At 32.0% G+C, this 24,513-nt stretch overlaps 1 protein-coding gene across 1 annotated transcript; it reads left to right on the top strand.

Annotated features, from left to right (window-relative positions):
* Positions 1 to 19,652: 19,652 nt before the first annotated feature.
* Positions 19,653 to 22,640, top strand: LOC131857863 (receptor-like protein EIX2). Its single transcript, XM_059210634.1, has one exon. The coding sequence runs from the start codon at positions 19,653 to 19,655 to the stop codon at positions 22,638 to 22,640; it is 2,988 nt and encodes a 995-aa protein (XP_059066617.1).
* The last annotated feature ends 1,873 nt before the right edge of the window (positions 22,641 to 24,513 follow it).

Here is a 24,513-nt window from a genome sequence, read left to right as displayed (position 1 = left end):
ACCAAGCTATTAAAAAATACCTAATTTTGCATAGCTCATAATTTAGTTTCAATAATTAGTTTTAATAAATGGCATTATCACAATAGATAAATTTTCTATCAACATAAAGAAAATTATATGTTTTAAATATTTCTCATTTCAATGTTGGTTAGGATTTTATGTTGTTTGTTTGTTTTTAATTGTTTTCACTTGTAGTAGTGAGTGATCTATTATCTAAGGATTTGGTGTATTTTTACTAAAACTTTGACTCCATCCATTAGAAGTCTAAACTGATTATCTACTACTATAATTCAATGGATTAAAAGATAGAAAAATACAAAAGTTATAGGTAACCAAATGTTTAGCTTTTATTAGGAACAAGTCAAAGGTTTTGCTAGTTCTAAGAACCCTTGTATCTGATGATGATTTCTAGTTCTTACTGAAATTATCAATAAGAATGTTTATTTATTTTTCACAATTTAACATATGTGGAAAGGAGGGCACATAGATGTGTAGTTCTCAATTTTGAGTTGGATATTTGTCCCGAATAAAAATTAAATCTAAGAAATGGATAATTTTAAGAACACTTGTATCCCTAAATGGAGTTTCAATTTCACCTTGAATTCCTGATAGGTGGCTACCCAATTCCTACAACCTAAAAAAATACAAACGAGATAGAGTAATTAAAAGAAAATGACATTTCTCATAGAAGAAAAAGAAAAAGGCACTTTCTTATACCTTATAATGATAACACAAGAATTTGCAAAATTATCATAATCCTTAAAGCCATTGCAACATTGTAGGATATAAGATGAGTCATTCAGATACCAATGATCTAGATCCTAGGTGGTCCAAGAGATAAAACTCTAAATAAGAATGTATATGCGACATATGAATGTGGAAGCAATATAAAAAGAAAGGTTTGAATTGATGAGAATATTAAAAAAAAGAATAAAATGTTTTATTAAGCTACATGTTGTGTACATAGTATACTCTCAAGGAAGATAGTTTTTTGTATTTCCCCCCTTCCTTTGTATTTTCCATATGTCTAAATATATGCTTACTATTCTTTGCTTATGTTATAGATGTACATTTTTATATATATTATGTACATGTTCATGAAGACATAACTCACTATGAAAGTTAAAACTATTGGGCTTGAATATGTAACATTTTATCTTTTGATGCTTAGAATTCTAGTTTTACAATATGAAAATAGATAACCAGTCTTAAGTAATGACTCCAAAATTTGTGTTGGAGTGATGAGTGGTATTTTAAAATGTTGTGTGATAATATGTATTAAAATATAAAATATGTCATGTGTTCATTAATAGGAATAATTACAAATGTAGCATGAAACTCAAATAGAATTATCCATAATGTTTTGTGGCATGATCCTTAATATTTCACAAGTGACACATAATATAAAAAGTTATTCAAGATTCAAGATGTTTCTTATGAGTTGTGGCCCATTAAGTCTGAGTGTTACAAGAATGGTGCACGAATCAAGGAGCTATATTTGATGATGTTGTATGATTCTTGATATAAAATGCGAAGCATGAATGTTAGAGGGAATTACATGTGTTGGTGTGACATGATTATTAGAACAATGTGCATGGAGTTGCATGCCCAAATGTGTATTATTTTGGATATGATTAACACTAGTGCATAATATTGTGTAGTAGCACATGAATCAAGTAGGGTAGTGTTTATAGGCGTGCCATTTAGGAACTTAGTAAGCAAGGGTTATGTTCTCATTAGCTTACCCATTAAGTGGACTAAATTAATGGTGACAAACTATGATTAAAGACATTAAGAAAGTATGTCTGATACCTAGAATGATGTTGCATGCTAGTGATGCCCTTACTAGGATGTTCGATGATGTTTATATTATTCGTTCATGTGAATATTATTTTAATTATCTGATGATATTTTAAATGAAGGTTAGTGCTTAAATACACTAACGTAGCTTGTAATGTGGAATAAATTACAATCTAATTGAATCATGATGGTTAAAAATGGATGAACCTATCAACCCAATTTTAAAGTGTTTGGTTAATATATGCATGCATAGAAGTGGCCTATGTCATTTATGCATTTGTGGGTCTAAACTAGGATAATGAATGGTGCATATTAGATATGATTAATTTTGTTTCAATTGCTTTTTTTTTTCAATCAAAATTTTGCATCACACCATTAATTTACCAAAATGTCGATTGACAAGTATACATTCCTAAAATCAAAAGCAACAATATCAATTCTTCATGGACTAGGGAAAACTCATGTCAGCTAATGGTGGAGATTATTTATCATGTTCATACCTTTGAGATGCATGGAGACGGAATTATATTAGGATAAAATTATTAAAATTCTATGTAAAAGTAGGCTACGACATATAATAATCAATACATAAAAGACAACCTAATCAAAGTAGGCCTAAAACATAAAAGAAAAGGACATGAATACACAATTTTTTCAATTACATTATGGATGGACATAAATTTGAATACACAATTTTTTCTATTACATTATGAATGGACATAAAAAATATCACAATTAAAGAAAAAAATTAAAACAAAGAAATTCAAAATTTTCTTGCCAATCCTTGAATCAGTTTCAACAAAAGGATGTTTCTACTTTATGCATGACTATAATTTTTTTCTTTTAAATGTACAAGATTCACAAACAAGAATTGAAGGTAAGATTACAACTTCTATAGGGAATTTTTTTTCCTTGAAAAATCTTGATTTATTAGTGACCAAAACTGAAGGTGAGATTCCAACTACTATAGGGAATATGTCATCTTTGAAGGATCCTCCTCTCTCAAATATCAAAATTGAAGGTGAGATTCCACTTTCTATAGGGAATATGTCATCCTTGGAGAGTCTTTATATGTATGATACTTCTATCGAAGGTGAGATTCCAGATGCTATAGGGAATATGTCATCCTTGAACGATCTTATTCTCTTAGATACCAGAATTGATGGTAAGATTCCATCTGCTATAGGGAATGTGTCATCCTTGAAGGATCTTATTCTGTTAGATACCAGAATTGATGGTGAGATTCCATCTGCTATAGGGAATGTGTCATCCTTTAAGTGCCTTGATCTGTATGATACCTCTATTGAAGTTGATATTCCTCACTCCATGGTCAATCTCTCTAAACTTGTTGAATTTATCTAGCTATCCTAAAACATGTCAACTGGGGTAATCCCACCTTCATTGGACACACTTTCTTGCCTTGTTAGTATTCACCTTTATGCCAATGAACCAAATGGTATGATTACATCTACAATGTCAAATCTTGTTAACTGAAGAAGCCTTTGGCTCAACTGCAATAGTTTAAGTGGCTTCGTTTCCCTTTCTATATTTGATAATCTCATTAGACTTAAAGAGTCACATCCTTCTACCAAACACTTAATTGTAAATATTTATTCAACATGAATTCCATAGTTGAAGCTTCCATCTTTGGGACTAGTTTCCTGCAATTTAGGTCAAGTTAATTTAGTCACACTTCCAAATTATTGATCTTTGTGTAGGATGAAAATGGAATCTAGTAAACTAAGACCTAATCCCACTCTCATGCACACATTGGAATACAAAAGAGCCTGAGGAAATGATTCACTTTCACTACTTCTTGTAAGAGAGAGTCAAGGAATATCTTTAGGGTTTATATTTGTTTTCTTCTATGAAAAGGAGATGTGTAAAATGTAATTTTATGATAAATTAAGCTAGGGAAATGACTTAAAGCGGAGATGTAAATTGAAATACATAAAAATACAGATCTGACACTGAGATACAAAGTATAGAACAAGATATTAAAAGCAGATGCGCACCTATCACCAAAATTTGAGCCTAATTGAGCATGACCAGGGTGCTAGGTGCATTGGTCCCTAATACTGCATGGAGTTGGAATTCTGAAAACTATAGATTAAGATCCTTGCAAGTTGAACTTCTAAAAAATGAGAAAAATGTTGAGCACTAGGGTGTTGGACACCTTGGTCCTAGTGTTCTGGGGCCTATTTTTGGATTTGGGACTGCACTTGTGACTTCTATCTTTTTGAAAGATTGTGCATCCATCAAATTCCTGTACCTTCACCTCAAACATGAAAAATGGTGTTTGGGTGGCTATATAGTGTTTGACCTTACTCAAACCCCTCATTTTGGTGATTTTCAACTCCACAATAGCCAATAATATATTGAAAGTTTATGTGCAAGAACCTTATGTGTGTACAAGATCCTAAATGTGCTAAAATATAAGAATAAGAGTTCCATCCTATGATATGAGCATACAACCCTAAGTGAACATGATGTAAATGAGAGTGCTTGAAATAAAAAATACAAAAGTTGATCTAAACCACCAATGTAGATCTAAAAATAAGTATTGTGAAACTCATACAAAGATATGAAAATAACATTAAATCATACCAAACCCTAAGGGAGAGGTTCAAGCCAATCAACAGTCAGTGATCTATTATTCTTCAATATCTTCAAAGCTTCAATTGATGATGAAAATATTGGTATTGTGTTGTCATTTATGTCAACTGGTATAGGATGGTATCCGGTAAGGAAGAGTGTGTCATTCACCACAATGTCCATCGGAGTCACCAACACACAAGTTAGTGTTTGACTTTTGTTGAAGATATGGACATGATATTGATATGATATAACAACCGGTAAATGATGACATCTGTATGAGGGCTAGGCTATTGATTGTGATGAAGAGGGGTAATGTTACCAAAATCATATCAATACTGGTAGTTAAGTATGGGGAGGCCATCAGTATGATGTGTGGATATGAAACTGGAGGATTCCCACCAGATAAAAATGTAGTCAACATTTGAAGAGATGACTGGCAGTTAATGTGCCCAACCAGTTCACATATGCTTGTTTGAATATATGTTGCTCAAACAGGGAAGCCACATTGGTGCATTGCAGGATGCAGATGACAAGGATCCACTCTCAGAGATAAGATAAAAGAGTTAAAGGCAAGTGTTTGAAGGCTCACATCAGATCAACTGGTGAAACACTAAGTTGCCTTAGGTGCATGAGATGTGGGATATGCATTAGGTCAACCGGGTAGACAATGATGAGTTGCTGGTACAAAGATTGAAGGATATGTTTATCACTATGACAAACTTATTGATAGGAGACCCAATCTATATATGAAGAAGGCAAGTTTGAGTAGAAGAAGGTAGATGGATATTGGTGAAGATTGATGACATGATGCCATCAAGGTGTTTACTGGTACAAGTATGTCCACTGGTAATATTGACAAAGTACAGATGTAGAAGGCTCCCATCTAATAAAGATTTGCATGAGGTAGGTTGGCATGTGTGTTGCCTAGTTTAGGTGCTCCAACGAAAGAGAAGCAAAGTGAAAGGTTGAAGGCAAACCGACTAGATTATAACTGGTAGGGTCTATGAACCAGTAGATGAACCAAGGTGTGTGATTGGTTGGTGATCCTATCCAAACTAACATAACCAACCTAGAAAAGGTGGATTGTGACAAGGGGACCATGTGGAGATGACGTGGCATGCATGCACAGGTCAGTGTGGTGAGTCGATAAACTTGTTGGCGTCTGATCCAACTTTTATGACGATTACAAAGCTTGAGGAATGAAGGAAGAGGATTATGACTCGAGATCAAGGAAAAAACACAAATCTAGTAAACACTGATCTTTCAGATAAAAGAGGGTGAAGGAAACCGCATCACACACGTGATCGATCATACGAAAGGCTAAAAATCATGCTACAGACATCAAAAAGGGAGAAGACGTGGTTCGCAAGGTAAACAGTTGGGCAATGCTCATTGATTGAGTGTTGAACATCGATCAGGGACATGATATCAGATTGGATATGATATGTCATGATGATTAGAGATCAGATCGTATGTAGATTTAGTGCATGGTAGAAACCCTAGCGTGCAAATGTTCAAACTCACGTTTAGGTGGGAAAATATGGATATAAGAGTGCGAGCCAAAGATGTAGTTGGTGTTACTGCATGAGAGAGGAAGGATAGTGAAGAAAGCTAATCAGTCAAGTTCTCAAGGACAATTAGAGAAGAGATTGAGTGAGAGAGAGAGAACTAGTTAAAAGAATTCAATCGACATGAGTGAGTTAACTGGTAGTTTTCCATTAAGCCTGATAGAGGGGTGCACCGGTGGTGATTGAACTGGCCTAGAAAATTGCAGAGAACATTGCAATGACGAACCGGTAAGATAAGAATTGACAGTGATTAGATAGTAGATAATTGACAAAGTTAAGAAGATTGGTGGTGTCTAGTAGCAGTGTGACAGAGAGGAAGCAAAATCGACAAAGAAGGAGAAGATGATGAGCCAATATAGTTGCAATAGAGAGTGAGTTGCAGCAGGAGATAAGGTCGTTGCAGTGAGAAGGTGAGAAAAGAACCGACAAATGATTGAAGAGAGGAGAACCGGTAGAGAGATTTGCATAAGAGTTATAAAGTTATTTTGTAATAAAGATATTACTTTTGTATGTGATATATCTTTATTGTAGCTCACTGAGTTGGAGCTTAGTGCTCGGGTTGGTGCTCCTTGGGTTGGTGCCCTAAAATAAAGGGTTGGTGATCCTTGGGTTGGTGCCCTAAAGCAAGAGTGGTGCTCCTTGGGTTGGTGCCCTAAACAAGGAGTGGTACTCCTTGGGTTGGTGCCCTAAATGTTGTAACTGAATGTTTCATTGTGAAGCTGGATTGGAGCAATAGTCTCCAACAGTATTTCTCACTGAGTTTTTTCCCATCTTGGGTTTTCCTCGTACATATGGTGTTATGTGGTGTCCCTTTTATGTTTGGTTGCATTTGTGTCATTATCCCTTCTCATTGGTATGTCTTCTTTATGCTAGATCTGTTAACTGGTTTACACACATAGGCTAGAAAAGGATTAAGTTTGGAAATCACTGATTCACCCCCCCTCTCAGTGACATCTAGTGTTCAATAGAAAATGGTTGATGTATACTTGATAAGAAGCTTGATTTTCTAAATGAATACTTCACATAAACTTGCACTTTCACATCATAAGAGGCTCCTTCAGTTCCTAGAGTTGTCGGATCCTTCAAATGAGGAAAGGAAATGTTATGTGTATGAAACCCTAACTTTATTTTTTATCATAGACCGACCTAGAAATCATATAATTTCACACCAAGTTGATTTTAAACATTATAATATTTCCAAAACATGATCTTGGAATTCGAGGAGAGAAAATGTAGGGGCCGATGTTAACCACATCGGTTTGACTAACGTTTTTCCAAATTTTTAGGGATGCAAGGTATCGTGATTATAAGGTGATCCCCAACTTGATGCAACGATTCAAGATGTTTAGATATGCAAAATCAAGCGTTGAAGGTCGAAATATGACATAATTAGGGCTTTGATGAATGAATTAATTAAAAAGATAACATAAAAAGGGGCGCACTTATAGTTAAGGGCACATTTTTATGATGTGTGAAGTGATAAAAGAGGATTTTAGAGTAAATTAAATTAATTAATTAAATGCTTAAAGGGAATTTAAAATGCAAAATGCAACACACTAAGGTGGGTGCTAACCTAAGCATGGAATTGTACCACCCAATTAAGGGTGTACAATTTATGACACAACAATCTTATACTATTATTTTACTATTTGATTCTTCTTAATGATATTGATATTATTGTTATAAACATTCATGATTTGATTAATTTGTGTGCTAGAATAGTGTAGGGTAAAATGTGTTAAGGAAGTGTTTGGTTAATTTTTTATTGGGTTTTAGAAGTATCACTAACTAGACATCCAAAGGCAATTGAATACCTATAAGGCTCTTACACATAACCTCCATCTCATGCACTTAATTTATAGGATATAAAAAATGACATCCATACCAAAAATAATTGTTTACATTGAGAAAATCATTTCAAAAGCAAAATAGCACACTCCAAAGATACCCAATTTATTATTTAGAAAAAAATAAAAGAATACAATATACTTGGATAGAAAGTTTCTCTTAGAAGTATCAATAAATAGACATCAAAAGGTAATTGAATATCTATAAGACTCTTACAAATAACCTCTATCTCATGCACCTAGTTTATAGGATATAACATACAAGAAACTGTCAAATGGACAATACAAGAAACTATCAAATGTTATTACAAAGACATGAGCTAAAACCAGCTAAAAGTGGTGTCCAAATTGTTTTTAATTGAAGATTCCTTATGATGTGTTAAAACACACACCAACACATGTAACTCCCTTTTACAACTCATTTACGATCCAATACATTTTTATATTTCCCATTTCAAGAGACCGAAGTTCTAGAGGTCATAAATTTTGATATGAGGGTTTGATTGACAAACCACTTGAAGAGCAAAAAATAACATGACATTCTTTATCAATCTAAAACCCAATATGTTAGTTAAAACCACTTTCAGACCCAAAAATGCCTCTAAGGTGTTCAAAATTGACTTTGAAGCTTTTTTTCAAACTTTAAAAAATGGAAAACTTAATGTGTTCAAATCTAGGCATGATCTTGAGAATAAATTTTACCAACATGCTTATTTAGTAATCCAGAGCTCTGGGGTAAATTTTAGACCAATTCGTGCTCAAATATTAAATTACTATAAATAGGCAAATTATGTATTTGCAAGGTTGAGACACCATGTTCCTAACAAAAATGTGGAACCGTATATAAAAAATGCTATTTATTTGACATATTAAATAAATGTCATCTCATTGAAGAAAGGATTGCAAGATATGAAGAAAATAGATTTGTCAACAGTGTAATAATCTCTCAAGAAAACACAATGAGTAGATGGAAAGCTAAATTATTAAATATAAACATAATATCCCATTTATCAACTTAAGAATGAAATGGATAATACCACATAATTCCTCCATAAAATCTAAGGAATGAAGAAAGTAAAAATATACAAATAGTAGAAAGGGATAAAAAAAAATACGCAAGACAAGGCTTGGCACCTAGCTTAATTGGTGAGAGCTTCCTATGGTAGGCACGAGATCACAAGCTCCAGTCTCTTGTAGCCCACATGCTACTAAAGGTCATGTTGCACGAACATCATAGGTTACACTAAAAACTTTCCCTAGTGTACTACAATTTATAGGGGACTACCTGATTCTTGTCGTCTCAAAAAATACAAAAAAGAAAATATAATTTCTCAAAGAAGAAAAAAAATTACATGCTTCTACCTTATAGTGATAACAAAAATATTTACCAAACTATCATAATCCTTAGAACCATTGCAACATTGTAGGGAGATGGGATATGAACCATTTTGATACCAATGATCTAGATCTTAGGTGGTCCAAGAGATAATAATCTAAAATATAGAGACAAAGGTTTATATTAAGATTGAATTTAAAAAATAGAATAAACAATCTTATTAATCTACATGTTGGGTACATAGTATACTCCCAAGCAAGATATATGTTTGTATTTCCTCCTATCTTTCCTGTTTTTCTTATGTCAAAATATATTCTTACAATTATTTTCTTATGTTATAGATGTAAATTTATATATTGTGTAAATGTTCATGAAGATAAATCTCATTATGCATGTTAAAATTGTTAAGCTTCCATGTGTTAGAATTCATCTTTTGATGGTTAGAATTCTAGTTTCTTAATATGAAAATAGATGAGCAATATTACGTAATGGCTCCAAAGTTTGTGTTGGAGCATTGTGTGGTATTTTAAAATGTTGTGCGATAATATATATTGAAATATAAATAGTGACATGTATTCATTAAGAGGAATAATTACAAATGCTACAAAAAACTGAAATAGAATCATCCATAAAGTTGTGGCATGATCCCTGACATTTCACGAGTGACATATAATATAAAAACGTTATTCAAGATTTAGGATGTTTCTTATGAGTTGCACATTATGGTTCCAAGTGTAACAAGAATGGTGTATGAATCAAGGAGCTAAATTTTATGATGTTTCATGGTTCTTGATATAAACTAGGGAGCACACATGTTATAGGAAAATACATGTATTGGTGTGATATGATTCTTAGAACTATGTGCATAGTGTATGGTGCATGGATTTGCATGCTAGATTTTGTATTTTTCAAAGATGATTAACACTAGTGCATTATCATGTTTAGTACCACGTGAATCAAGTAGGGTGGTGTTTATAGACACCATTTCTAGGAACTTAGTAAGCAAGGGTTATCTTCTTATTAGCTAGTGCATTAAGTAGACTAAATTAATGGTGATGAATCTGGATTAAAGACATTAAGCATGTATGTAAGACACCTAGAATGATGTTGCAAGCTAATGATGCCCTTACTAGGATGTTACATGATCTTTCTATTATGTTTCCATGTAAATATTATTTTGATTATCTCATGATAATATAAATGAGGTGAAATTAGTCCTTACAAACACTAACCTAGGTTGTAATGTGAAATAAATTAGACTTTACTTGAATAATAATGGTAAAAAAGGGATGAAATTATCAATCCAATTTTAAACTGTTAGGTTCAAATATGCATGCGCGCAAGTGACCTACGTGAATTATGCATTTGTGGGTCTAATATAGGATGATGAATGGTGGAGATTTGATATGATTAATTTTGCTTTTAATTGTGTTTTTTTCAATGAAAATTTTCGATCATGGTCAGATAAAATCAAACTGTCAATTCATAAATATGTATTGTTAAAATCAAAAGTAATAATATCAATTCTTCATGGACTATGAAAAATCATGCTAACTAATGGTGGATATTATTGATTATTATCATACCTTTGAGATGCATGGAGATAGAATGAGATTAGGATAAAATCATTGAAATTCAATGTAAAATTATGTCAGGACATATAGTAATCAATACATAAAAGACAACCTAATCAAATTAGGCCTAAAATATAAAAGAAGAGGACATGAATATACCATCTTTTCTATTTCAATATGGATAAATATAAAAATTAGCAAAATTAAAGGAAAAATTAAAACAAAGAAATTTGAGATTTTGTTGTCAATCCTTGGATGAGTTTCGACAAAAAATGATGTTTATACTCTATGCATGATTTTTTATTTAAATATATTAGAAACTTGAATTTATTACTATATAATCATATTTAATTTTTTAATCATAAAATAATTTTATTTTATTTTTTATCAAAATTCTATTACCTATATAATTTTTATGTGAAAGCTTTTTCTGGTTGATATGAATATTTGTGGAAAGGAAATGCATGAGATTTAAGTCTAATAAAAATTGTCAGTCAGTGTGGGAAATAATTGGAATGAAAAATATATAGTCACAATTTACATAGTTAATTTTCCACATTGACACACCATATTCTTATTTCACACGATACCCATCACATTCAAATTGGAATTATCGCTCAAGGACCCTCAAATTTGTTGTGCCTTACCTTCACCTGACACTGCTCAACCTATTATTTGTAACATTTTTCTCATAAAAATGAGAAAAATGTTACAAATAATAGGCTGAGCAGAGTCATTCCTCCTCATTTAACCAAGAAATGTTCTTCTCTTAGTGTTCTAGATTTGGCGGAAAATCATCTGGAAGGTAAAATAACAGCAAAATGGGGCAATATTTTTTGTATTATTTATTTTTTTGGACCAGGTCATATAGTTCAACCAAATTTATGTCTATTTCAAAATGTAAATATCTTGATTTGTGGGTGATCTTTCTACAATGTGTTTTTGAGCAATTGAACATCTCCACCCCTCCATAGGATGAAGTTCACAAGCCCTTATTTAAAGGAAATATCGTAAAGACTAAAATATTTGCTAAGGAAAAATTAAGATTGACAAAAAATAGAAAAACAAACCAGATTGAGGTAAATAATGAAAATGAACATGGAAGAAAAGTTTTAAAGTTTCTTGTATGAACTTCTTCAAAGTAAATAATGTTTGAAATAAAGGTAAACATCTTTAGAATGAGAATCTAGTTTTAGTTGTTATAATTATTGATCCAATGCAGAACCAAATAGAGATAATAGGAAAACAAAATAGGGAAAACAAAGGAAATAAAAGAATATAAGAAAAAAACATATAATATAATATTTATGTGGAGATATATTTTTGAGAAAAAAATAAACATAAGAAGAGATGTGCACTGGTCTATATAAATTTCAATAGAGTTTACAATGCATCACTAACACCCTTCGCTTTTTGTCTTCATTTCAACAACATCTGTTTTTTTTAACTAAACTCTCTATCTTGTCGCAACCTTAATACAATGCCCTCATTAAAATGTGTTTCCTTCTAAGGAAAGAAAGCCTACCATAGGGTCAACTCACAATACTGGTTCCCACTTTTTGACCAACTTTGACACTTATATGAATATTTTGAAAAAAACCTTCACTTTCCGACACCTATAACTTTTAAACCGTTAAGAATTTGAAGATGATATAAACTAGTGATTTTTAACATCTTGTTTGTAGATTCTAAATATATTTTTTTCAAATTTGTTTGAATAAAATTTAATTGATTTTTCCATCTCCCTCAAAAAGTAATTTTTTACAGCAAACAACATTTTTTAAGAGTGATGTGTATCCCGAAATGCATAAATTTTTTTCTATAAAGGATAAAAACTTAATTCTTTTGAATTTTGGTTTGTAACATCAAATTTTATTAAGTTTTGAAGTTCGACTAATTATAATTTAGATATAGGTGTACGTTTGAACACATAACTTGTTCTATATATATCAAAATTCAATTTTCTTTTTTTTTGGTTAGAAAGAAAACATCAATACCTAGTGCATAGATATTTTTCAGAATTTTTTGAATTAGTTTACTATTTTTCACAATGCATTAAACAAAGAAGTTCATGTTTGGTGAAAAACTTACATTCATAAGAAATAAAATAAAAATATATTAATGAAATTAAATATATTAAAAGTTATACTATTTGGAAAGTTTATAATAAGGACAAAATACTATTTAAAAAAAAACTTTTAAATGAATTAATTTGACCCCCCAAAAGCTAATGTAAAATTAGTTTTTTATCAACATTTGATAGATGCAAAGGAGACTCCATTGCAAGTATGATTTAGAAGTAGAGAGGTTATATCCAATAAATTTTGATCTAAGAGTCTTTTATTTAACTCTCTTCAATTAATTACTTAAAATGGGACCTCTTAAAGCTTAAATCATTATATTTTCTAAAAAATGTATGATTTCAGCAAAAATCAGGATGTACCAAAAAGTGGGAACCAACTTTGTGAGTTCACCCCATAATTTCTATGACCTAATGATGAATGATCTAGATTGACTAAAAAAATATATAATTTTACAATGCAATTTAAAAAAGAAATCCATTTGGGAGTACTGCCCTAGAACCCCTTCTAGGGAGAATCTTGGAGGGGCAACAGTAGTGGGGGTTAAGTGCCCCACACCCCTTTTTAGGTATTGGGATCTAAACATAGCTAAAATAAGATCATTGCTTAGTGAGTACATATTCCATTATGCAATTTTTCAAACAATAGGAATAATTAATTATAGAATATTTACAACGTTGATGGCACCTTAATCATAACAAATGAGACATATATAAATTGCATTCATAGAACTTTGGCCATTAAATATACTTGGCTTTCTTTTTTTGTACCTTTGGACCTTTATCAAATATAAATTTCCAATTGAAACATTGAATCATTTGAATGAACTATTTTTGAAAACAATATTATATAACCTCATTACATGCATGCAATTCTATTACATCTAAAAAAAATAGTGGATGGAATGGATCATATTTTGTCTATAATAATTGAGCTTAGGTAGACTATTTTGAGATTGTACAAAGTAAATGGGTGAACTAAAAGTGCTCTAAAAATATTTTATCAACTTACAATTGCCCTTTGTATGGCTTCTTGCTTTCATAGAACTCTCATTGTTATGACATTAGATGCAACCTACATTAACTACAATACTATTCATATTTATTGATATTTCAATTAATGATTTATTCATCTATTTAATTTTTTAAATTCGTACATATAAAAGAAACTAAGAATAAATACATATTTATATCAAATAATTAATCTTATTTCTTTCTCAATAATATATTTCACTACAGATCAATATACTATTATTATAATTAATCGATAGGCTATCTCCTGTGGGACACCCCAAATTCCCCCCAAAAACTAAAAATTTCTCACATTGTTGTTGTTTCATTTCAGTTGTCTAAAAAGGTGCGGTTACTGATTTTTCTATTTCTTCACCTTTACACAGGTTTTTCCTTGTCTCCATGCATTTCTACGCACTCCCCTTTCAACATTACACTCTTCTTCTCCTCGCACACCCAACCATGCTTATCTTCATCTTTTGCGCAGATTACACACACTCTCCTCACACAACCATCAAATAATGAGTTCACTATTTTATTTTATGCAACCTTCTTTTGTCTTCTCATGTGCTATCAACTCTTCTACTTTTCATTGCCGGGTCTCTTCCCCTTCCTCACACACTAACCCTCTCTATTTTTGTGCATGTTCAACCAATTTTCTTCACCTCTTCTGGTTGCTTCTTTCGTATGAGTCTTAACATTTTTTGTGGTATATGCCTTATCTTGATCATTAGATAGTATAGCGTGGGCCGTTAGTGTGATCCTTTTTCACACTCCCTAAGGTTTTGATTGTCTATGATTCAGCCAACATAACATAAATTTCTAGCCAATGACATCCATTTCATATGACTCATCATGATCATCTAGTATGACATGGCTTGTTGGTTTGATCTCTATTGTTGTTTAAACTCGATAAAGAATTCATTATATAGTAGAGTGTGTCTTGCTAGTTTGATTTTTGTTCTTGTTTATTCTTCTTAAGGAATTGGTCACCTAATATAGTGTGGTTTGCTAGTTGTGATTGTTTAACATAGCAATATATAGATCATCCAACATAACATAACTTGTTGGCTGGTGGAATCCATATCGTATATGTGTTCTTGCAAGAATTTGAGTCCACATAAAGTTCCGAAGTGGAAGTTATTTTTTCCGATTTTTAAAATTTCTCACAATTGATCTAAAAAATTGAAATACTTAAAGATTGAATCTTGGAAAAGTTTAGAAATATGAAATGTATTACTCCAAGTCTAGTTTTCAAACATGTAATTTATTTTAATACCCAAATGATATAAATTGATTTTTAGAAAGCATTTCTAAAAACTACTATTTAAAATTATATGTTTCAAGAGCATACAATACATGTGTATGGTCACCATATTTTGATCTAATTTATTTATTTCTGAAAGCTACTAGGAAAAATATGTGTAAGACATCAAAGATTGATGAGGATTTTTTCGGTACTTTTTTTCTAAATGTTTCAGATATTGCTTTTTACAATTCTCTTTCTTAAACCTAATACAAAACAATAATAATTTAAGCTAACACAATAAATTGTATACTAACAAGAAATTAATTATAGATTAATTAACTGTGATAGTAATTGAAATGTGAGTATTTTGAGGTTAAAATATGTTGTGTGATCAAATTTGATACTAGCAAGTTTTGACACTTATAAAATTTGATATTGGTAAGTTTTGATTATAAATTGAAAGGAAAAATCTTACAATATGTTAGTATGTTCTAATTTTAGTAAATTTTCATATAATCCTATGATTGTAATGTTGTACTGATGTTCTTAATTAGATTTTAGTATGGATTGATCTGGATCAAAACTAATTGATTAGATGGCTACAAATGACTTAAGGTTTGCCTTTCCATGCAACACTGTAATGTGCAAATCACATTTCCATGCTTATGTCAACAACGACTTCCAAAAAAGAGGTATAAGTTTGGGTCAATTTGTTAAGGAGGTCAAAATAACAACAATAATTATAAATTAGATTATAATCTCTTTCCGTAAAAATGAGGGACGTCAAGACATAGATGATACAAAAATCAATTCCAAATTCATTAAATTTCAAATAAAATTAATTCCTCAAAATTAAAATCAATTCCTATTATTGTCAGGAATACGACTGTTCAGCGCGTGTTGAGGACGTTTCCTAGTTGGCTTTTGGAGTCGAGTCAAATAGTATGTGTCAAATGTCATCATAACACATGATTTGATTTTATGGGTAAACAATCCTTTTTTCGTTGCCGTATTGCGTGGGTTCAATCAAAAGCACCATTGGAATCCCCCGTTCTTTTTTTTTTTTTTGTTTCTTGGAATCTTCTTTCCTCGCACATGGGTTTTGTATTTCATTTATCAAATCTATTTTCTTCAATTCTTGGAATCTTCTTTCCTCTCACTTATCATGTGCATTCATGGCAGAAGTATGTAAGATGAAGAAAATTCATTGCCGTATGACATGGGTTTGGAAAATTCAAAGTCATAGCGAAAATGGGTGCCTTTGGACAACATGCGCGTATTGTATGGCATTTAGCATTGTGGTATTCATTTCACATGAATTGACTAAGTTTCCTCATTTTCCTTACATAGGAGGCAGATTGAAGGCCCTTCGTAACCTCTAAGTTTGAACTGTTCTGCAGTGAGAACCCTTCCTTTGTATTGCAGCCGAGGAAAAGAGACCAACTTTTGAGAGATGGAATTTGTCCCAGCATAGTATAGTCGGGATGTATATATATATATATATATGTATATTTATGTATGTATATATACATATATATATGGATATGTATATCTATATATATATATATATATATCTTTTATTTTGTATATATATTTGTCTATATCCTCTCATCCTTGTAGGTAGATGTAGGTTGGGATTCTCGCTTCTTTTATTAATTTTTCATGGCTAGGTCTCCTAAATTTGTCTATGGCTATCACGGCGCTAGACTGGGTTATGTTATGGATACTTAGATTTGGCAGCTAAATCTTGCTTTGGGTCTTGCTTACCTTGATTTCTCTTCTATGCGTCGGTAAGTTTTTGTCAGGCAGGTTTGAGAGTATATCGATCTATCTTGTTTTGAAATCTTTGGGTATGTTGTCATAGTGGAAATCTATGGAAATGTTGGTATTAAGACAAAACAGAGGAATTTATCAATTTTGGGTTACAATTGCTCATAATTCTTCATTCAAACTAGCCTAACAGTGTGCAAGAAGAATGTGGTTTCTATTTTGGCAATCTGACTCTGCAAGATTCAGTTGGAGGTCATCATCATGTCTTACTCAGAACAACACCATCTCAATATAAGCAGAATATTACTCCATTGTAGTCAAATTATGAATCCATTAGTGATGGAATGAGTATGGTATTCTCGACAGGAATTATCAATTGTAATTTTCTTTATTGGCATCTGACCATTTATTTTATTACCTGATTATTTCCAAGAGTTATTTTTCCTTGGGCATGACTGAAGGTTTTCTTTGCTCAATTCTTTCCTACCAGTTCCCACATTGAATCAGGTTGTATACTTTCATGTATTTTCATTTTATTAATACAATTATTCGCACACGACCTATTATCCATCGAAAAAAAAAAAAACTAGTGCATAATCTTCTTTAGTACCACATGAATCAAGTAGGGTGGTGTTTATAGACACCAGTTCTATGAACTTAGTAAGAAAGGGTTATGTTCTTATTAGATAGTGCATTAAGTAGACTAAATTAATGGTGATGAATGAGGATTAAAGACATTAAGCAAGTATGTAGGACACCTAGAATAATGTTGCAAGCTAATGATGCCCTTACTAGGATGTTACATGATCTTTCTATTATGTTTACATGTAAATATTATTTTGATTATCTCATGATAATTTAAATGAAGTGAAATTAGTCCTTACAAACACTAACCTAGGTTGTAATGTGGAATAAATTAGACTTTAATTGAATAATAATGGTTAAAAAGGGATGAAATTATCAAATGGAATTTTAAATTGTTAGGTTCAAATATGTATGCATGCAAGTGACCTACATGAATTATGCATTTGTGGGTCTAATATAGGATGATGAATGGTGGAGATTTGATATGATTACTTTTGGTTTTAATTGTTTTTTTTTTTTTCAATGAAAATTTTGGATCACACTTAGTTAAAATCAAATTGCTGATTCATAAATATGCATTGTTAAAATCAAAAGTAATAATATCAATTCTTCATGGACTATGAAAAAATCATGCTAACTAATGGTGGAGATTATTGATTATGTTCATACCTTTGAGATGCATGGAGATAGAATGAGATTATGATAAAATCATTGAAATTCGATGTAAAATCATGTCAGGACATATACTAATCAATACCTAAAAGATAACCTAATCAAATTAGGCCTAAAACATAAAAGAAGAGGACACGAATATACAATCTTTTCTATTTCAATATGGATAAATATAAACATTAGCAAAATTAAAGAAAAAAAGCAATTTGAAATTTTATTGCCAATCCTTGGATGAGTTTCGACAAAAATGATGTTTCTACTCTATGTATGATTTTTTTTTTAATATATGTGATTCACAAACAATTTATATATATATATATTAGAATTTAATTACTATATAATCATATTTAATTTTTTAATCATAAAATAAAACTATTTTTTTTTTATCAAAACTCTATTACCTATATAATTTTTATAATGATAAACAGTTAAAATTTATGCAAAATTATTCAGATATATAATTAAATTTTATATAATTTAACTTGTTATAAAATATAACATAGTGTTCAAAGATCACATGATTAACCCACAATTAAAAAAATTCTTTGATATTCAACATATATTTTAAAAAAAAATTCTTTGCTTGAAAACATCTAAACTCTGAAAATTGAGATTATGCCCCTGATTTCCTTATTATTCTTGTATTTTTTAAGTATGTTCTATTTTTGTGTGAGTCGTATGATCTGATTTGTGTTTTCCAGCGATCTCAACTTTATGTGAAAGATTTTTCTGGTCGATAGGAATATTTGTGGAAAGAAAATGGATGAGATTTAAGTCTATTAAAAATTGTCAGTCAATGTTGGAAATAAGGAAAGAAAAATATATAGTTAATTTTCCATATTGACACAGCATTTTCTTGTTTGACCCCCGAATTTGTTATGCCTTACCTTCACATGGCTTTTCCACCCATTGAAAATACACAAAAATGACAAAAATGTTACTGTGTCGATGTGACACGCTTTCTTTGCAGACATGGCACTCTTCAGACAACAATATTTAACCATAGTTAGCGATATATTGATCATCTCTTTTCATTCAAAGTAAATTTAGTTTGTGCCCCTAATTTATTTATTATTGTTGTATTTTTTAACTATGTTCTATTTTTTAAGTATATTCTATTTTTGTGTAAGTCGTATGATCTGGTCTATGTTTTCCAGCGATCTCAATTTTATGTGAAAGCTTTTCCTGGTCGATACGAATATTTGTGGAAAGGAAATGCACGAAATTTAAGTCTAATAAAAATTGTCGTCAATGTTGAAAATAATTGAAATGTATATAATCACAATTTACCTAGTTAATTTTCTATATTGACACGCCATATTCTTGTTTTACACGATACCCATCACATTCAAATTGAAAATATCGCTCAAGAAAATTTGTTAGGCCTTACCTTCACATGACTTTTCCACCCATTGAAAATGACAAAAATATTACGCGGCACTGTTCACACAACAACACTTTATAACCACAGTTAGCGATATATTCATCATTCTTTTCCCATGATTTCTGATCATCTCTTTTCTTTCAAACTAAAGATAATAAGAATTTTAGTTTCCAAAACAATGGAAGCTATGTTTTCATGTGGCAGAGTTGCATTTGCAATTATAACAATATTATGCTGCTTCACTTCCCCTGCAATTGCATGCCCCTTCCCTGAAAGAAATCTTCTCCTGGATTTCAAGGCAGCCGTTGTAGATGAGTATAACACTCTAACTTCCTGGCACGGATTCAATTGCTGCACGTGGAGAGGAGTCAGTTGTAATCTCCGCACAGGCCATGTTTCTCGACTGGATCTGAGTGGATTCAATTTGGAAGGTAACATCAGTTCATCGCTGTTCCAACTTGCACGGTTGGAGCACCTCGATCTCAGTCACAACCTCTTCAAGGGTAAATTCAGTCCTCCCCATAATCGAAAGTTGAAGAGTCTCACTTTTCTTGACTTGTCATTTGCTGGTTATGAAAATTATTCCTCTCTGGATTCTGTATGGGAATTTTATGTGAGTTTGGAAAGCTTATCAAATCTGGCGAGCTTGGAATACCTCTCTCTTGCTGAAGTGAACATCTCTGCAAGCAAAGAGTGGGGTGAAGCTGTTGGCAGTCTATCCAACCTCCAACAACTGAGCATGTCTGACTGTGGGCTTGGAGGACAAATTCCCAATTCCCTTCTCAACCTCACCTCTCTGCTTCATCTGGATCTATCAGACAACTATTTGTCAGCACATATACCAGCTTGGTTTGAAAATGTGACTGGGCGCTTGCTCTCTCTTGATCTCTCTTGGAATGAGAATCTTGGAGGAGACATTTCTTTCATTGGACAACGAAAGTCTTCTTTGTCACTAACCAGCATTGGTCTTTCAATGACAGCCATCAAGGGCCGAATTCCATCTGCTATATGGAATATCTCATGCTTGGAGCATCTTCGTCTTTCATATACCAGAATTGAAGGTGAGATTCCAGCTTCTATAGGGAATTTGTTGTCCTTGCAAAGTCTTGATCTATCAGATACCAGGATTGAAGGTGAGATTCCAGCTTCTATAGGGAATTTGTTGTCCTTGCAAAGTCTTGATCTATCAGATACCAGAATTGAAGGTGGGATTCCATCTGCTATAGGGAATGTGTCGTCCTTGAAGAGTCTTTATCTGTGTGATATCTCTATTGAAGGTGAGTTTCCTGTCTCCATACTCAATCTCTCTAAACTTGTTGAATTGGACCTGTCCTACAACATGATAACTGGGGTAATCCCAGCTTCATTGGACTCACTTTCTTCCCTTGTTAGTCTTGACCTTAATGCGAACGAATTGAATGGTAAGATTCCATCTACAATTTCAAATCTTGTTAACTTAAGAAGCCTTTTGCTCCACTCCAATAGTTTAAGCGGCCTCATTTCCCTTTCCGTATTCGATAATCTCACTAGTCTTGATAGGCTGTATCTTTCTTACAATCAGTTAACTGTAAACATTGATTCAACATGGATTCCGGAGTTTACGCTTTCCGGTTTGGCATTAGGTTCTTGCAATTTAGATAGAATTCCATCGTTTCTTGTGACCCAATACGACTTGGAATATCTAGACCTATCTGCTAACAGTATCCAAACAAATATTCCATCTTGGATATGGAACTTACCCAGCCTTTATGATTTGAACCTTAGCTGTAATCAATTAACTGGGTCATTGCCATCTAGACAAACCTTACCTATGTATATTGACTCTCTAGATTTGCACAATAATAGCCTAGAAGGTTCTCTTCATCTTCCTCTCGCTGGAGCTTATCTGCTAGATCTGTCGATGAATCAGTTTAATGGTTCTATTCCTAGTCACATCGGTGCGTATCTTGAAAATGCAAGGTTCTTATCCTTGTCGCGGAATAACCTCAGCGGAGCGATTCCAGATTCTATTTGCACTCCATATTTGCAGGTTCTTGACCTTTCAAAAAATACGCTGAGCAGTGTCATTCCTCCTCATTTAACCAGGAATTGTTCTTCTCTTAGTGTTCTAGATTTGGCAGAAAATCATCTGGAAGGTAAATTGCCAGCAGAGTGGGGCAACATTACAAACATGCATACATTGAAGCTCAATGGTAATCATTTGAGAGGAGTTATTCCCTCATCCATTTCAGAAGGCCGATCTCTGCAAGTATTGGATTTGGGAAATAATGATTTGGAAGGCACCCTTCCCCAGTGGATTGGAAAGCTATCACAGCTGCATGTGTTGGTCTTAAGGTCTAATCATTTTCATGGCAGTATCCCACGCCAGGTAATTGGCCTTCCGAATCTTCAAATTCTGGATCTTTCTGGCAACCACCTTTCAGGAGCTATTCCAAGCAACCTTACAAACCTGCTTGCAATGGTCAATGCATCGCAGAATAATTCAAACCATCTCGAAGAATACAGTTCAGGTGGTGCTACATATACAAATCAGATCAAAATTTCCTGGAAAGGCTGGGATGTTGAATTTGTGAAAGTTCTCTTTATTCTTAAATGTATTGATCTTTCAAACAACAGTTTATCAGGGAGCATTCCTTTTAAAACGGGATCTCTTCAAGGCTTGATAGCCCTTAACCTTTCAAGGAATCATCTCAGTGGCCGAATCCCAAAAACATTGGGACACATGGAACAACTAGAGTCTCTGGACCTCTCGCTAAACAGGTTGAATGGCAACATTCCCTTAGAACTTGAGTTCCTGAGTTATTTGGAGTTCTTGAATCTATCTTACAACATGCTTGATGGAAAGGTACCCCATGGAGGACAGTTCCTAACTTTTGGGGAGTCGTCCTACTTAGGCAATCTTAACCTAATTGGGATTCCATTTACCAATATAAGCGTCTGCAACAACTCTTCTGGCTATGGCAACTGCACAAGTATTGAGAGAATTGGTGAAGCAAAGAATTCAGATGGTGAAATGATAGGATGGGCAGTCGGACTTGGATTGAGTTATGGTTTGGGATTCTCTGTTGTGATTGGAGTATTGACTTTAAATAAGAGGGTGAGAAAGAGAGCCTTCGATTTTTATGATGTTGTAATTTTAGCTATTGATGGGTGTATAAGAGGTTAATAGATCAAAGTAGATACAACTGTATAGAGGGTTTTGTTAGTATAATGACAAAGTTTTCTTTTAGTATATGGCCGATGCAAATTTATTAGCATGAGGTGTGTTAGAAATTGTTGGTGTTAATGATGACAGAAACATTTCAAGGGGTAATATATGAAATTCAAAATGATTCCTTGGTTTTAGCTTTTCTAGTGTATTTGTGTTTTTTCTTCATCGGTGTATATGAAGTTTTTTTTAAGTGTTTTTGTTTTATTAAATAATTTGATGTGTAAAATGTAATTTTAAGGGATGAAATTGTACATTTTATTATTTTAAAAATTATAGTATTTAATTTAATTTTTTGTATTATTTGATTTTTATTTTAAAATTTATTATGTTTTATTATAATTTATTTTGATCTCTAACGATTCCTATTAATATATTTTTTTAATTTACAAATATGATATATTAGAGGATCATTTTTTTGGATCAGGTAATATAGTTCAACCAAATTTATGTCTATTTCAAAATTTAAATATCTTGATTTGTGGGTGATCTTTCTACAATATGTTCTTGAGCAATTGAACATCTCCTCCCCTCTGTAGGATGAAGTTCACAAACCCTTATTTAAAGGAAATATCGTAAAGACTAAAATCTTTGCTAAGGAAAAATTAAGATAAACCAAAAATAGAAAAGCAAATTAGATTGAGGTAAATATTGAAAAGGAACATGGAAGAAAAGTTTTAAAGTTTCATTTATGAACTTCTTCAAAGTAAATAAAGTTTGAAATAAAGGTAAACATCTATAGAATGATAATCTAGTTTTAGTAATTATAATTATTGATCCAATGCATAACCAAATAGAGATAATAGGAAAACAAATTAGGGAAAACAAAGGAAATAAAAGAATATACGAAAAATATAATATTTATGTGGAAATATATTTTTGAGAAGAAAATAAACACAAGAAGAGATGTGCACTGGTCTATATAAATTTCAATAGAGTTTACAATAAATCACTAACACACTTCACTTTTTGTCTTTATTTCAACATCGTCTATTCTTTTATCTGAACTTTCTGTCTTGTCACAATCTTAATACAATGCCCTCATTAAAATGTGTTTTCTTCTAAGGAAACGAATCCTACCATAATTTCTATGACCTAATGATGAATGATTTAGATTGACTAAAAAATTATATAATTTTACAATGCAATTTTCTAAAAAATTCCATTTGGGAGCACTATCCTAGAACCCCTGCTAGGGAGAATCTTGGAGGGACAACAGTAGTGGGGGGCAAGTGCCCCCACACCCCTTTTTAGGTATTGAGATCTAAATGTAGCTGAAATAAGACCATTTCTTAGTGAGTACATATTCCATTATGGAATTTTACAAACAGAAGGAATAATTAATTATACAAGATTTACAAGGTTAATGGCACCTTAATCATAACAAATGAGACATATATACATTGCATTCATAGAACTTTGACCATTAAATATACTTGGCTTTATTTTGTTGTACCTTTGGACCTTTCTCAAATACAGATTGCTAATTGAAACATTGAATGATTTGAATGAACTATTTTTGAAAACAATATTATATAACCTCATTACAAGTATGTAATTCTATTACATTTAAAAAATATTGGATGAAATAGATCATATTTTGTCTATAATAATTGAGCTTAGGTAGACTATTTTGAAATTGTACAAAGTAAATGGGTGAACTAAAAGTACTCTATAAATATTGTATCAACTTACAATTGCCCTTTGTATGGCTTCTTGCTTTCATATAGCTCTCATTGTTATTATGTTAGATGCAACCTATATTAACAATCACAAAAGTGACAATCTAAATTTTACTTGATAAAATTCCTAACTACAATAGTATTCATAT

This window comes from Cryptomeria japonica, chromosome 8, assembly GCF_030272615.1.
Source record: "Cryptomeria japonica chromosome 8, Sugi_1.0, whole genome shotgun sequence".
Taxonomy (NCBI): Eukaryota; Viridiplantae; Streptophyta; class Pinopsida; order Cupressales; family Cupressaceae; genus Cryptomeria; species Cryptomeria japonica.
Note: the sequence above shows the minus strand (reverse complement) of the source record. Positions and strands in the feature narration are given on the sequence as shown.

Bases quoted from the DNA above. Each gene is read 5' to 3' on its own strand.
- LOC131857863 (XM_059210634.1), top strand. From the start codon at position 19,653: ATGGAAGCTATGTTTTCATGTGGCAGAGTTGCATTTGCAATTATAACA.